General features: G+C 36.9%; 1 protein-coding gene across 1 annotated transcript; it reads left to right on the top strand.

Moving 5' to 3' along the window:
• The first annotated feature begins 227 nt into the window (after positions 1–227).
• LOC118453389 (integrin alpha-M-like) lies at positions 228–14291 on the top strand. Its single transcript, XM_087845452.1, has 30 exons — positions 228–335; positions 1682–1784; positions 1968–2071; positions 2224–2294; positions 2372–2486; positions 3709–3836; positions 3983–4128; positions 4432–4582; positions 5182–5329; positions 6001–6074; positions 6197–6314; positions 7020–7186; positions 7295–7441; positions 7550–7762; positions 7871–8004; positions 8239–8381; positions 8493–8647; positions 8768–8893; positions 9265–9338; positions 9422–9563; positions 9653–9751; positions 9846–9925; positions 10007–10093; positions 10247–10316; positions 10415–10513; positions 10623–10703; positions 10820–10930; positions 13723–13833; positions 13907–14017; positions 14202–14291. The coding sequence occupies exons 1-30, from the start codon at positions 299–301 to the stop codon at positions 14289–14291; spliced, it is 3435 nt and encodes a 1144-aa protein (XP_087701578.1). The 5' UTR covers positions 228–298.
• The last annotated feature ends 339 nt before the right edge of the window (positions 14292–14630 follow it).

Here is a 14630-nt window from a genome sequence, read left to right as displayed (position 1 = left end):
GAAGTTAGAATAATAAATAGCCAAGTAAAACCTTTAATTATTATTTACATGAGTTGAGTGTGTTGCCTAGAAACTAATAAACATTTCAGTTGTTATAAAAATCAAGTGCTTGAATCACTGGATAAAATTTAAGCAATACCACCACAGTCTATAGTGTGTCATAAAACAATGATGTAACTCCTCCTACATAATAATTCCTTTAAATGACTGTCTTATCTTTGAGGAAGCACTGTATCATTTTTGTATTTCTGGTTTCAACTCCTCTCTGACACTATCAGCAGATGTAACATCTCACACAATGGACTGGATATCTAGTGCTGCACTATTCCTGTCAGGTAAAACAAGTTTGTGCATTGTGATTTTATCTATTATTTTCTAATTATGAAGGTCAGCAAACAGTAAAATTATGACTGGCGTTTTGATGAAAACTGTGTTTTTCAATCATAAAACTAAAACAGGTTCAAAAACTGTAATAAGTCCATGCAATCGTTATACATACATATCTGACTGTTATGTACCTGCCCATACAGGGCTAAACCAAACCTGAGGCTTTTTACATTAATGTCACATCATATGTATCTGTCCAGTTTATTCTGACATGTTTAATATCATGTTTATTCATGTCTGTATAACAATTGAGCAGAAATGTAAATAACATGAAAAATCAAACAAATTCTAAGCGGACTGATAGTTTTTAACTATTGTTGAAACAATAATGATCATATTAATATGGCTGAGTCATGGTGACAAGAAAAAAAAATGAGTGCATATAATAACGATGAGGTATATTTTTCAAATACATGTACATTATGGAGAACAGGCACTATATGATATACTGGTTATTTCAGAAAGCTGTGTAAAGCTAATGCCCAAAAAATGAAGGCAAAAATAAGGCCGGTCATTTCAGGGGGAAGCCTTCTACAGGACATTCAATTTGCAATGTAAAATTAGATTTTAATTTTATGGTTTTCATCTGAGAAAATATTTGCGTCTATGTATTTTTTGAATATCAAAGTTAGTAATCACAGTTTGCTGATTTCAATTTATTTTTGGGATTTATAGAAATGCTATACAAACCTTACTTATCTCAGACATTTTCTGTCTTATGTGTGTGGGTTTTTTGTTTGTAAGTGTGTGTGTGTGTGTGTGTGTGTGTGTGTTTGTTTGTGTCATAACTTGATGAATCTGACATAGTTCAGGAGAGCAGGATGTATGTGCACACAGGTGTGATTGTCTATTTAGCTGCATTTTTTCAATACTGTAAATAAGCAAATTATACAGTATAGTAATGATATGTTTTGATACTGTGGTGTACCTGATAAATATCTGGAGCTTTAAAAAGTACTACAATATCTTTTCTTTAAAGTTTATGTTTCAGCACTTACTCTTGGACTGATGGATTAAAATACAACAATCAAAGACACAAAACTGATTCCAAATTAAAATATTAAAAATGTTTTTTAACTCAATAACTGTTCTGAGTAACAAAATTCAGAGCTTTAAAATGTTGGACTTTGGTGCTCTCTAGTGGTCATAAAAGAAACATTGTGGCTGCATTCAAGAAATACAACGAAACTAACAAAGACTGTATACTGTTTCTATAAGTGATTATAGATACTGCTAATAAAATCACATTATTATTCCATAATCAGCTTCAATAATGTTTTTCTTTAATTCTCAGTCTTAAATGCTGCACTTTGTTTCAATATCGATCCTGCGGCTTGGAAGACCCTGAGGAGCTCTGCTGCTGGTTTTGGCTACCAGGTGGTTCAAAGACAATCAGAGTAAGTCAGAGCATGGATTTTTAGGTTAAATGTGGGTTTGCAATTGTTTATAATTACCACTAATACTTTTGCTTTTTTGTCAAAGAAATATTGAATCATTTAATCCTTATTAAAACAATGGGAGCTTTTTCACTCCACTTCATCCACCAAACTTGTATCTTATGTTTGGTTTTCTCTTGTTAGCTTGCTTGTCAGTGCCCCACTGGAACAGTATTCGCAAAACAGAAAAGGGAAAATATATAGGTGTACCACCTCTGGAGAAAACTGCCAAAATATACAATTTCAAGGTAGGTAGTTTCTTAATGTCTCAACAGTAATGTCCTGAAACTCTGACAACATTTTTCCAGTATTCATTAAATCATATTCAACTTTTTTTTTCTAGTGATCACAAAATGTATTTCATGATTGTTTTAACATCTAATGAATGCTTCCAATCCAGAGCCAGATTTTGCAATCAACATGTCCCTTGGTTTGACAATGAAAAATGATCCTGGAACCCAAAACACTGTGGTGAGTTGGTGAACTGCAAATACACTGGCACAGGAAAATAATCAGTTAACTCTAATCAGAATTTTTTTTCTTTTCAGGCATGTGGTCCAACTATTCCAAAGGACTGCAAAAGCTACACCATGTACAATGGTGTGTGTTTTCAGATAGACCAGTACAATAGATTTGGACCTCCAAACCCTTCTTCTATTGACGGTAACAGCATACTTATATGATTTGAAAATATACTTATGTTTCACGCATGCCCACACATACAACATGGGCAGTGGGGGTCACAGAATGAACAAAATCTAATTACTTTCTTTTTTTTTGCAATGTAAGCTTTGATTGATACATAGAGGAGTTTAGTTGAGACAACATAAAACAGAGTATAATACCTATTGTCATTGCATGTGCCACATATAATAGAATTACAGTGTCTCTTCATCAAGAACTGCAAACCATACATGTACATTTGAACCCCCACGCCCCTTAAGAAGAGAAACAGTGCTTGTATTCAGCAGACTGGTTGAGTTGGCAAATAGGACAAAATTTGTACATTTTAGGTTTTTTTTATTAATTGTAACTACATGCTACTAGTTTGAATTTGATTGGATTAATTACAAAATAGTTTTTTATTTTTTTATTTTTCTTTGTTTAGTTTTAGTCAACTTAAACAACCATGGCCTGGTGTCACAGGCTGGGTCTCTGAACCAGCGCTCTGAGTATATTTTTTTATTCGTCTCATGTTAGATTTGTGATTATAGTTAATGTGTTATTCCTATTTAGCTTTCAGTTGAGGTTAAAGTCAGCCATTATTTATGATTGTCTCCTTGGTTTCTGCGTTTGTAAATGGTAAATTGCCTGCATTTGTATAGCGCTTTACTCAGTCCCTAAGGACCCCAAAGCGCTTTACGCTACATTCAGTCATTCACCCATTCACACACACATTCACACACTGGCAATGGCAAGTTTGTGTCTTGTCTAACATCTGAAACACACCAGCTGCTCAGCTGTGACAGTCTAAGAGTGACATGTTTCCTTTTCTTTGTTTGCGATTTCTTATAGCTTCCAGAAAGAAATACAAATAACTGCAAAAACTAGTGTAACTAATAAAAAAGTAATTTTTTAACAAATGAAATTTGAAATTAAGAAGTGAAAGTTTTGTTTCAAATTCACTGCAGACCACAAAGATAGTTGTTTTATTTTGTTATGCGAGTTGTGCTAAGTCTTAAGTGGTGTTAAACATTCAAACACAGGACTCAATTTCAAGTTAAATTGGGTCCAAAAAAGAAGTGAAAAGGAGATTTAAAGGGAAAACAATGATGTTAATATTATTCTTCCAGAATACCAAGAAATTCAGTCTTTTTCACAAAAAAGGGCACAGAGAGCAGTTCAGAAACACTAAAAGAGCATTCCTTGTCCATCTCCTTGACAGAATGCCTGATTGGAACAGACATTGCCTTTCTGTTGGATGGTTCAGGGAGTGTAAATCGTCAAGATTTTCAAAAAATGAAGACCTTTGTGAAAAACCTCGTTGGGTCATTTCTCTCAAGTGATACAAAGGTGAGGAACTGCACTGCTATTCTCAGTTAGACATAGACATTACAAGTACATGCAGCTTTTTTAAATTTCCATAAAATATGTTTTTTTTTATGTTTTCCACTTATTTCCACTTTCCACTTATTTTTCTTTGAATGTTTTTTCTTCAGTTTTCTGTTTCCCAGTTTTCTTATTCACCAAAGGTCCATTACTACTTTAATAATTTTTTCTCATCTGGATCATGGGAATCTAACATTGATAGAATTAAACAACTACGTGGAGGAACTTACACAGCTAAGGCCATCGAACACGCTGTGTAAGTGCTGCCAAGATGTTGCATGTTTATTGTGTGATCTTTTTATCCAAAACACTGATGTAACTTTTTTCAAAAGAGTCTAGTGTTTGTGGATGTCTATACAGTTAATGGAGCAAGTCAAATATTAGATATAAAAACTGTACTTGTAGAGCTATATTTAACTGAAATCTAAATTCCCTGTTATGTTAGAAGAAGATACTGTTAAAAAGCAGGGTATGATTGTTATTTAAGAGGTTATTTTACTTAACCTCTAAGACAACAAGATGAAAGATGAACTGAAACTCTATTTTCTTCATTCAACAGCCAAAATGTTTTTACACCACAAAGAGGATCCAGATCAAATGCAAAGAAGGTGCTAATAGTTATAACTGATGGAGAATCGCAAAACTCAAATCGCTTACCATATGCAGCACAGCTAGCTGAGAGTAAAAAAATAGTTCGATTTGCTATTGGGGTAAGTACCTGTTCATTGAGCCTGTAAAGTTAACCTAATTTATACATTCCCAGCAGGTCCCTGAGGTCATGTGACCAGGGCTTGCTGGTTGTCCAACACGCAAGGCTGAAAACAAAAGGCGACAGAGCTTTTGTAACTGTGGCCCCCAGATTATGGAACTCTCTCCCTTTGAGCCTGAGATCTGTGGACTCCGTGGTCGCTTTTAAAATCTCATCTTTTTAAACTTGCTTTTGGTTGACTTTTATTTTTAGGTTTTAGCTTCTGTGAAGCACTTTTATCTTGAAAGGTGCTATATAAATAAATTTTTACTTACTTACTTACTAATTTTCTTATACAATTTAAAAAGTACAAACATTGATAGGAAACTGATTGCTATGGGTGATAGACTTGTAAAAACGGCTATTATAATGTATTTAGATGTTAGCATCTATAAGACCGTTTTGTTATTTTGGGGAAATTATGAAAGTACAGTATACAAACTCAGTACTCATTGCAAATGCAAATATACTTGGATCCCTTTGATTTAATAGGGAAACAAATCCACACAATATAATAACTTCAATGTGTGTGTGTGTGTGTGTGTGTGTTTTCCCCTCTAGGTGGGGGATGCGTTTAATAAACCTGAGGCAAAACAAGAACTGGACACCATTGCATCTTTTCCCTCAGACAAACACGTGTTTCAAGTTAGGGACTTCAACGCACTTGAAATAATAAGACAGAACTTAGAGAAAAAAATCTCTATCGAAGGTACAAACGTAAACTTGCTTTGTTGACATTTTCTGGAGTAAAGGCCTGGTAGAGCATTACAATGGGGAAAAAGGAATTTGGTGACTGGTGGAATTTATTTCTAAATTACTTTATTTTTGGAAGTTTCTGATTAATAAATTAATTTATAATATTAGGAATCCTCTGTTTTCATTATTCCATTGTTTGTTTTTGGCTTCTCAGATATCCCTAGTACTTGAGATCTCCAGTTCTGATTAAATTTTAATACTCTCTGTAGTATTCTCATCAGTGTTTTGGTGCTGTGTCTTTCCCCCTCTCTTACATGTCTACAGACATGTCTGTTACGCATGTCTCTGCTTTTTTTGCTGTTTCAGTTGTTATTTACCTTTATGAATATGGCTATTGTTTTTATTTCAAACAACTTGAATCAAAGCTGAAAATGTGCACAGCTTGAGTCATTGTCCAGAAACTCGTGATCCTAACTGTATTTAAAATTTATAGAAATTCTTCCATCTGAAGTTGATAATTTTGTCTTTGTCCATTTGTAAAATGACCAAAATACGCTCTGACACGCTTTCAATAAACAGCAAGTCATTATTTAGAATTATACCATTAAGCCATAATAATAGCACGAATGAGCAAATCGGAATTTATTACAGTCTTTTAAATTTGTGTTTATTTTTGTGTTTCAGGATCTCAAACCAGTGGGGAGTCACTGAGAATGGAAATGGCTCAAGAGGGATTCAATGTAGCTTATGTGCCTGAGGTAATTAAAACCACTTAAAACTAACCAGACAGTCAAGTGATATATAAAAAAAGGGCAGCCAAACAAACTTCAGATTTTAAATTAATTTCTATGAATTCAATATATATCTATCTACACTGCAGGGAATTCAAATGTCTATTGTTGGTGCCAACCAGTGGACGGGAGGCTATACTCAATTTACAACTGGGTATGACAGGGTGAAAACATACGAGATGCCATTGGAGCCTGACAGTTATCTTGGTGAGAATATTACACTGACAACAAACTAACTGTAAACATAGCTATGCTGTAATTATTATTGGACGAAATATAAAAACTGAAAAAAATATTAAAAATGCTGAAGGTGTATATGCTAAAAGCATTTTAATATCAGTCACATTGTTTTGATTGTCTGTTACTTAACATAAAATATGAAATAAATGGCTACAATTAAAATAATAAAAACAATAAATAAAAAACCTGGAAAACCCAGAAGACTGGAATAAGAAAAGACAACAATAACAAATAAATTTAGGTTTAAATGACCAAAAACTGCCCTCAATAGTAAGATGATGGACAAATGGATGAATGTATGGTTGGATGGATATGCTCACTAGTAAGTATGTTGGGGGTTCCTTTGTAATTCAGAGTATAGAAACTGTAATCACTTTAACAAATAGATTCAGAATAAAATCAGGTGAAGACAGACATCTGCAACATGCAGTAGGCTTAAGGCAAGAAAGGGGTATGGTGAAATAGAAGGCTTCTTACTGCAAATGATGGCTGAATTATAGTAAGTTTCTTTTTTTTTGTTTTAATCTGGTATATTAGACAGTTGTTGAAATATGTAATTTCAAACTTTGCTCCCTGCAGAGGTACTTTAGAAAAATCTATACAATTTGTCTATGTTAGCCACATTTGATTATTTTAACTAATGACTTTGACTGTTTGACTGTTAAATTGTAGGTTACTCCATGGCAATTGCTAAAACCCAGCGTGGCTCACTGACAGTTATTGGTGCTCCAAGGTTCAAACACAGAGGAACAGTGCTTGCTGTGAGATGGAGTTTACAGTTCTCAACTGCTAACAGACAAAGCTTTATGAAACAAACAATAGAGCCGTTTCCGTGGCAGGTACAGCTTTACAGTATAAGACGGACATGAAAAATAAACTATAATCAAAACCTGTATTATTTTTATGTATCTGATGTTTTTTTATTTAATAATTTGTTCCTTACACAGTATCAGACTGGTGAATATTTTGGGGCAGAGGTGTGTGCCATGGACATAAATAAGGATGACATCACTGATCTAATCTTTATATCAGCCCCAATGTACATGGAGCCTGATAGAGAGGGAAGAGTTTATGTTTGCAGATTAACTGGTTCGGTAAATATATTTATAATATTTATAATATTTTTTGTACTACAGTTAAATTAATCAGTTTATTTGCCAACTTTCTTAATTATCATAAAATATTAACTCTCTTCCTTTTAGTTTGTGGAGTGTAATTTCGATGAGCCGTTAGTACTAAGAGGACATGCAGCTGTCAAAGGAAGGTTCGGCTCTTCTCTTGCTGTGCTGCCTGATCTAAACTCAGATGGATTCAGGGATTTGGCAGTTGGAGCACCTTTGGAGAATAATGGTGAAGGCAGCATCTACATATTTCACAGTGAAGGAGGAGGAAGAATCAGTCCTACTTACTCACAGGTGCACAGCATCAGAGAGCTCACAATGATGTCTAAACTCATCTATCATGTAATCGCAATATTGACAAAATCTGCAACTTGATTAGATAAAATATTTCCATGTACACAGAGAATTACTGGCTCTGAGGTCGAGTCAGGACTGAAGTTCTTTGGCGTGTCAATCAGTCAGTCATCTTTTGACCAGAGTGGTGATGGACTGCCTGACTTAGCGGTGGGTTCAAAGGGTAAAGTTGTTTTATTGAGGTAAGTCCAAGACAGTCCAGCCATGTGTTATTGTTGGCAATGTTTCTGCCATCTTAAAAATACTATTAAGTGACCAAAAACCTTTAAGAAGTAGTGGTTTATAAAATGTGTTGTGCTTACTTTTGTAAAATCGTGTTACTAATTCATGTGAGAACACCACTAATGATACCCAATGTTAGTATGTTATTAATTATGAAGGTAAAAGTAGTTCACATGTATATTACTACTTTCCAGATCAAGGCCCATAGTAATCGTGAAAACTGACGTTTCATTCAGCCCAAAGCAAATCCTTACTCAGAATGTAGACTGCTCAAAACCACTCGAAAACACAGCTGAACTCTGCTTTACCATGAGCAGAGTGTCTACAGTCAACACAGGTTCATCATTCTCCTCTCCTTTTCTAAACTACAAAGTCACTGCCCATCAGCTTAATGTTTTTTTATTTATATAAGTTCATAGCATTGAAATCCATTTGTGATTTATTCCAGCTCAAGCAAGGATTCATTATACTTTAACAGTGGATGCCACTCGGAAACCTCCAAACAACCGAGCATACATCAGTGGGAAACAACAAGAGCAGTCTGGATCATTTACTATAGACTTAAAAAACAGACAGTGTTCAACTGTAAAATTCTATATTGAGGTAAAATCTAACAATATCTGGAAAAAAAACAAAACAAAACATAAACAACACAATCAATAGAACTTCAATGCAAAGAGTCCTTTAACACTGAATCTAAACCATTCATCCCTCTTCTTGCAGGCCTGTCCTGAAGACTCTCTCAATGTGCTCTCCAATGAGCTCAAATTCACATTTGATGGTTTATCTTCCAACACAGATCCCAAACCAAGTCTGTCCCCACAGGCTAAAAGAACAACCATTCATCCTGTAAGTCTATTAACAAAACAACTTGCTCCACACCCTGAATTTTAATTCTTTTGTCTACAAGCTGCTAGGCATCAGTTTTTGGAAAAATGAGTCCTACTCTACATAGTTCTTTACCTTAAAATTATAGTTTGTGTCTTAGATTATACACTTTAAATTGTTTCCCTGAGCGTCCAGAGGACCAAGATGTCTTCCATAAGTGGATCAAGAATGTTAACAGAAATTATTTTGTTTCCTGTAACAACAACACAAAGCCTCCACTAAATGGCAGCACACAAAAATTGGTCATTGGATTTGGCTATACAATGTTCAAATTGCAATCCGTAAATAAAACGTCATATAAATACTTTTTTCCATTATGCTCTCTTCCACAGTTAGGGTTTGAGATCAACTGTGGCAATGACAACAAGTGTGTTGATAACCTGAAAGTGGATTTCAACTTCACCAGGTGTGGCAGAATTACAAGACTTAAGCTTTGCTTGTGGCTGCTTTCCTTTTCCTTTGTTCTCATCCTCCTTTATACTCTGCCAGATCCTTAGAGGTTAAAGTGGGCATTGATGAGCTTTTGAATGTCACAGTCACAGTGGAGAACAGAGGTGAAAACTCCTACAACAGTCATATTATTCTCATGTACCCAGCTGGACTCTCCTACAGGAAGTTCACGAGTCAGCAGGTAAGGTATCAGGATCAAGTCTGTATCAATTCATCACTGATCTGCTGCTCTCCCAATCCATCTAGCAGTCATTTTATTTTCTAATAAAGGGAAGAATTGAGTGCAGCCCCTTGGACAGTGAAGATGGTTTATCACAAGGAAGGACAGACTGCACTATTGACAAGCCAATTTTCAAGAGCAAAACTAAGGTTTGTTTGTTTTCTTTATACATAAAGTATGTTCTAAGTTCTGCATAATTTAGCAAAAATTATTACTCAGTCTTATCTCTCTCATTCAATTAAGGTTTTCTTCATTGTTTCCTATGGAATTGACAACAACAGTCAACTTGAGAAGAAGATCTTTGTCACTGTGAATGCCAGCAGGTACTGTCATTTTGGTACATGTACTCCTCATTAAAGCAATATCCCAGACACAATACAAATATTTTCAATTCTCTCTTTCAGTGGAAATCAGGAGCATGCCACTACAAGTGAACTTTACAAAAAGAAATGGATTGATGTGAAATATAGCATTTTCATGACATTTGAAAAGTATGTGCTGTTCTATTTAAATCTATCTATCTATCTATCTATCTATCTATCTATCTATCTATCTATCTATCTATCTATCTATCTATCTATCTATCTATCTATCTATCTATAATTGTTTTTCTTTGTATTTAACCTTAAAATATATCTGTTTAGCTCCCTCAGTTACAACAATTTCACCTTTGGGATGAATAGTTTGCAGAAACCAGTTCAACAGTCAGTCACGGTGAAATATACCTTCTCCATAGATCTTTATTTTTTAAAATGTATTGTGTGATATAAACCTAGCTATAAAGCTTGTAATATTTTTCTTTTCTTGTTTAGATTACAAATGATATCAGAGCACTTAATTTCACTGTGGTGATCAGGGTTCCAGTGAAGCTTGGTGAAAAAGACATTTGGGTAGATTTGAGCAATCTACAGGTAATTTATATGCCAGAAGATTTAGCTGCTGACCCCAAAATGGCTCAAGCTTAGCTGTGGGACAGATGTATGTGAGGACCAATCACACTGGCACTTAAATGTATTCCAGATCACAGACTGTCAGAGAGGAAATGATGAAGAACCACCTTTCAAAAATGTTGTTCCTCAAATACTGACAAATAAAGTAGTTGTAAGTACACCTCTGCACATTAGCTACTGAAATGTAAAATCACAGTAGATTTTAAAATTCAAATTGCACTGGGTCAAGACAAGTGTTCCATTCAGTCTTCTTTAAATCACCAACAGGACTGCTCTGTAGCCAGGTGCAGAGTGTTCAAGTGCAACACATTCCTGGAAAGACGGATGAAGAGGACATATGAAATATTTGCCAACCTCAGTTCAGGATGGATAGAGCAGGTAGTTGAAGGGAAATTTGTGTTACATGTTTCATTTATATATATATATATATATATATATATATATATATATATATATATATATATACTGTATATAAAAAAAATTCCCCTCTCGCCCCTGCGGGCGGTCTAGCCTTCAAGTGACTGTCCTCTACCTCAGGCCTGGGAGCTTGAGGGTCCTGTGCAGTATCCTTGTTGTTCATAGGACTGCGCTCTTCTGGACAGAGATCTCAGATGTTGTTCCTGGAATCTGCTGGAGCCACTTGCCTAGCTTGGGAGTCACTGCATCTAGTGCTCTGATTACCACTGTTACCTTCACCCTCTGCATCTTCTCAAGCTCTTCTCTGAGCCCTTGGTACTTCTCCAGCTTCTCATTTTCCTTCTTCCTGATGTTGCTGTCATTAAGGATTGCTACATCTATCACTACAGCCATCTTCTTCTGCTTGTCTAACACTACTGTGTCCGGTTGGTTAGCCATCACCATTTTGTCCATCTGTATGTGAAAGTCCCACAGGATCTTTCTGGATGTCAGCCACTTCCTCTATCTGACAGTGGTACATACCGTGCAGGGGCCTGTCCTTCCATGATGGTTCCTCCTCTTGCTCCTCATTCTTGGGTTTCTGCTGCCTGGGGTATTCACTGAGCAAGTGGTTGGTTGGGGCCACTTTCATTATGCATTCATGAATGTTCTTTGTCTCATCCTGGAATGTGGTTCTGACACTCACCAGTCCCCGGCCTCCTTTCTTGCACTTAGCATACAGCAGCAGGATGCATGCAAGGTCAGGAGCTTCCTCATCTTGATCTAAATGACTTCTATCTCCTCCTTTGGCAAGCTTATTATTCCAGCAGGGTACCTGATCATGGGCAGGGTGTAGGTGTTGATAGCTTACCGTTGTTCTTACCGTTCAGCTCACCCCTCTGGACTTCCCTGACCCGCTGCAGGTACTTTCCTAGCATTATGTTTGGACACACTTCAAAACTATGAATGAACACATATGGAATTATGTAGAAAAAAATGTTTGAAATAACTCAAAACATATATTTTAGATTCTTCAAAACAGCCACCCTTTGCTTTGATTACTGCTTTGCATACTCTTGACATTCTCTCGCTGAGCTTTGTGATGTAGTCACCTGAAATGGTTTTCCAACAGTATTGAAAGAGTTCCCAGAGATTCCAGTCACATCCAACTACCAGCCAATAACCACCCTCAGTACCACATGGAAGCTCCTGTCTGGCTAAAATGAACATGAACATTACTCAATACATAAGCAGGGCACAGAAGGGAATTGGCAAGAATCCTAGGCGCAAAATGCTAGCTACTGGTAGACAGAGCAGTCAGCCAAGACTGCAACACTAGGGTGACCAACCTGTGTGCTGCCTGGATTGACTACAAGAAGGCCTATGACTCGATGCCCCACACCTGGATGCTGGAATGTCTAGAGCTGTAAAAGATCAACAGGACTCTAGGAGCCTTCATCATGAACTGAATGGGCGTACAATTCTAGAAGCTAACTTCAACACCATCGCACAAGTCACCATCAAGTGGGGGATCTACCAAGGTTATGCACTGTTGGGCACGAGTGACGAAACCTGCAGCTTCAGAATTTGTGAGGTGTTGGCTTCCAGCACACGCAGCGTGTACATGTATGTGCTGTCGGGTTAACGATCCGCTCTTTGTGTTTATATCTTTTTGCGGAATCTGTTTACCTGCTCTCATTTGCTTTTTTCGCTGTTTGGCGGTTGTTGAAATAGTTTCGTGACCTTTAACCTGAGATTCTGATGTTTCTGGCAAAATACATTTATATTTAAAAATCGATCAGGATTTAATGAATCGATATTGGCTTATTAAAACTAAGACTGATTTGAATCTGGAAATCTATTTTTTAAACTCATCCCTAATTCGAAGCTCATTCAGATTTGAGTAGTGTAGTCAGATGGTAACAATGGCATTCTAATTTTCACCCATCTAAATGGTAACTGTAACAGAATACAGTTACTCATATTTAGTATTTTTAATACGTAATGCCGGTACATCTATTCTGTTACTCCCCAACACTGGCTACCCTACTGGGGTAATAATCTTGCCAAAGGAGGAGAAGCCACTGATATCAAGACGAGGAAGCGCCTGACCATGCATGGAGGGTTTCCAGCATCCTGAGGCTGGACTTGGCGTGCCTAGCAAAAGACGTTTTGGAAACACTGGTATACAGAAACATCTGTGTCAAGTATGGCCTGGAAGTCCCGAGGTCAAAATAGGAGACACCCCCTAGGGTGGTCAAGAATGACCGAGCAAAGATCCTGTGGGACTTCCACAGACAGACAAAATGGTGATGGCTAACCAACAAGACAGCCGTCTTCCTCTGGACAAGCAGAGGAAGACGGCTGTAGTGATAGACGTAGTGATACCAAATGGCAGCAACATTAGGAAGAAGGAACTTGACAACCTGGAGAAGTACCAAGGGCTCAGAGAAGCGCTTGAGAAGATGTGGAGGGTGAAGGTAACAGTGGTCCCAGTGGTAATCAGAGCACTAAATGCAGTGACTCCCAAGCTAGGTGAGTGGCTCCAGCCAATCCCAGGAAATATCTGTGCAGAAGAATGCAGTTCTTGGAACAGCAAAGGGACCAGCAGGACCCTCAAGCTCCCAGGTCTCTGGTAGCAGACCCGAGCTCGAAGGATAAAGACTGTCCACAGAGGCGAGAGGTGAACACACATTGTTCCTGTATATGTATGAGTAACTTGGTAAATGAAATAATCTAATTTATGGCCAGCTCATTCTATTTTTTTTTCTTAGATTGGACTTCAATCTGCCAAATTCCTCTTAACCAGCACAGTCAGTCTTGAGTACGACAAAAACCAGTACATCTACTTTTCAACAGGTTCTGACAACCCTCCTGTTCGCAAGGTGAGTACACATTCTTGTCTATTGTTTGAGTTATTAAGAGCTTCTTTGGCATCGACATCCTGTTTTCTCTCAGATTGAAGTTGTGGTAGAAGTGTATCCTGAGCCAAATTTCACCAAAGAAATTATTGGAGGATGTCTGGGAGGGTTGGCTTTTCTGGCTTTACTCACTGCTGGCCTGTACAAGGTGAAAGACACTTCTTACACTTTTTCAATAATTACAAAGGTTTCAAAAGTTTTTAGTGAAGATGTCCAGTTAAAAAATAATTTAGAGGTTACAATATTCATTCATGTAGCTTGGTTATTTATTTTCATTTTTACTGCAACTGAAATTCACGATTGCTTGATTTTTTTTCCCCTTACACTCCTAGGCTGGATTTTTCAAGAGCAAATACAAACAGATGATAAATGAAAATCCAGCAGATGTTCCAGGTCCAGGGACTGATGCAACAGCAGAATAACAAAGATCAGATTTTTTAGTTTTCGGTGTAAACTAAATTAATAGGATGAATATCTGTGAATATATCTGTGAAGGTTCTCAGTCATCCAGCTCATCGTAGTCTAAGGAGCTTGGAAAGAAAAGCGTCTGGACTTGTTTAAGTTGCTTGAAGACGTTTCACCTCTCATCTGAGAAGCTTCTTCAGTTCTAAAGGTCAAATGGTGGAGAGTCCCACATTTAAACCCAGTGGGAGTTACCCCCCAAAGAGGGACTCCCTGATGATCCTCTATCTAATCACATGAGCAGAGGTGTGAAAATGGGTGTGGGTCACAATCAGCCAGGGTTTCGGGTGAGTTCATTT

This window comes from Neolamprologus brichardi, chromosome 8 (assembly GCF_056152115.1).
Source record: "Neolamprologus brichardi isolate AB-2024 chromosome 8, ASM5615211v1, whole genome shotgun sequence".
Taxonomy (NCBI): Eukaryota; Metazoa; Chordata; class Actinopteri; order Cichliformes; family Cichlidae; genus Neolamprologus; species Neolamprologus brichardi.
This window is presented reverse-complemented; position numbering and strand designations above follow the sequence as displayed.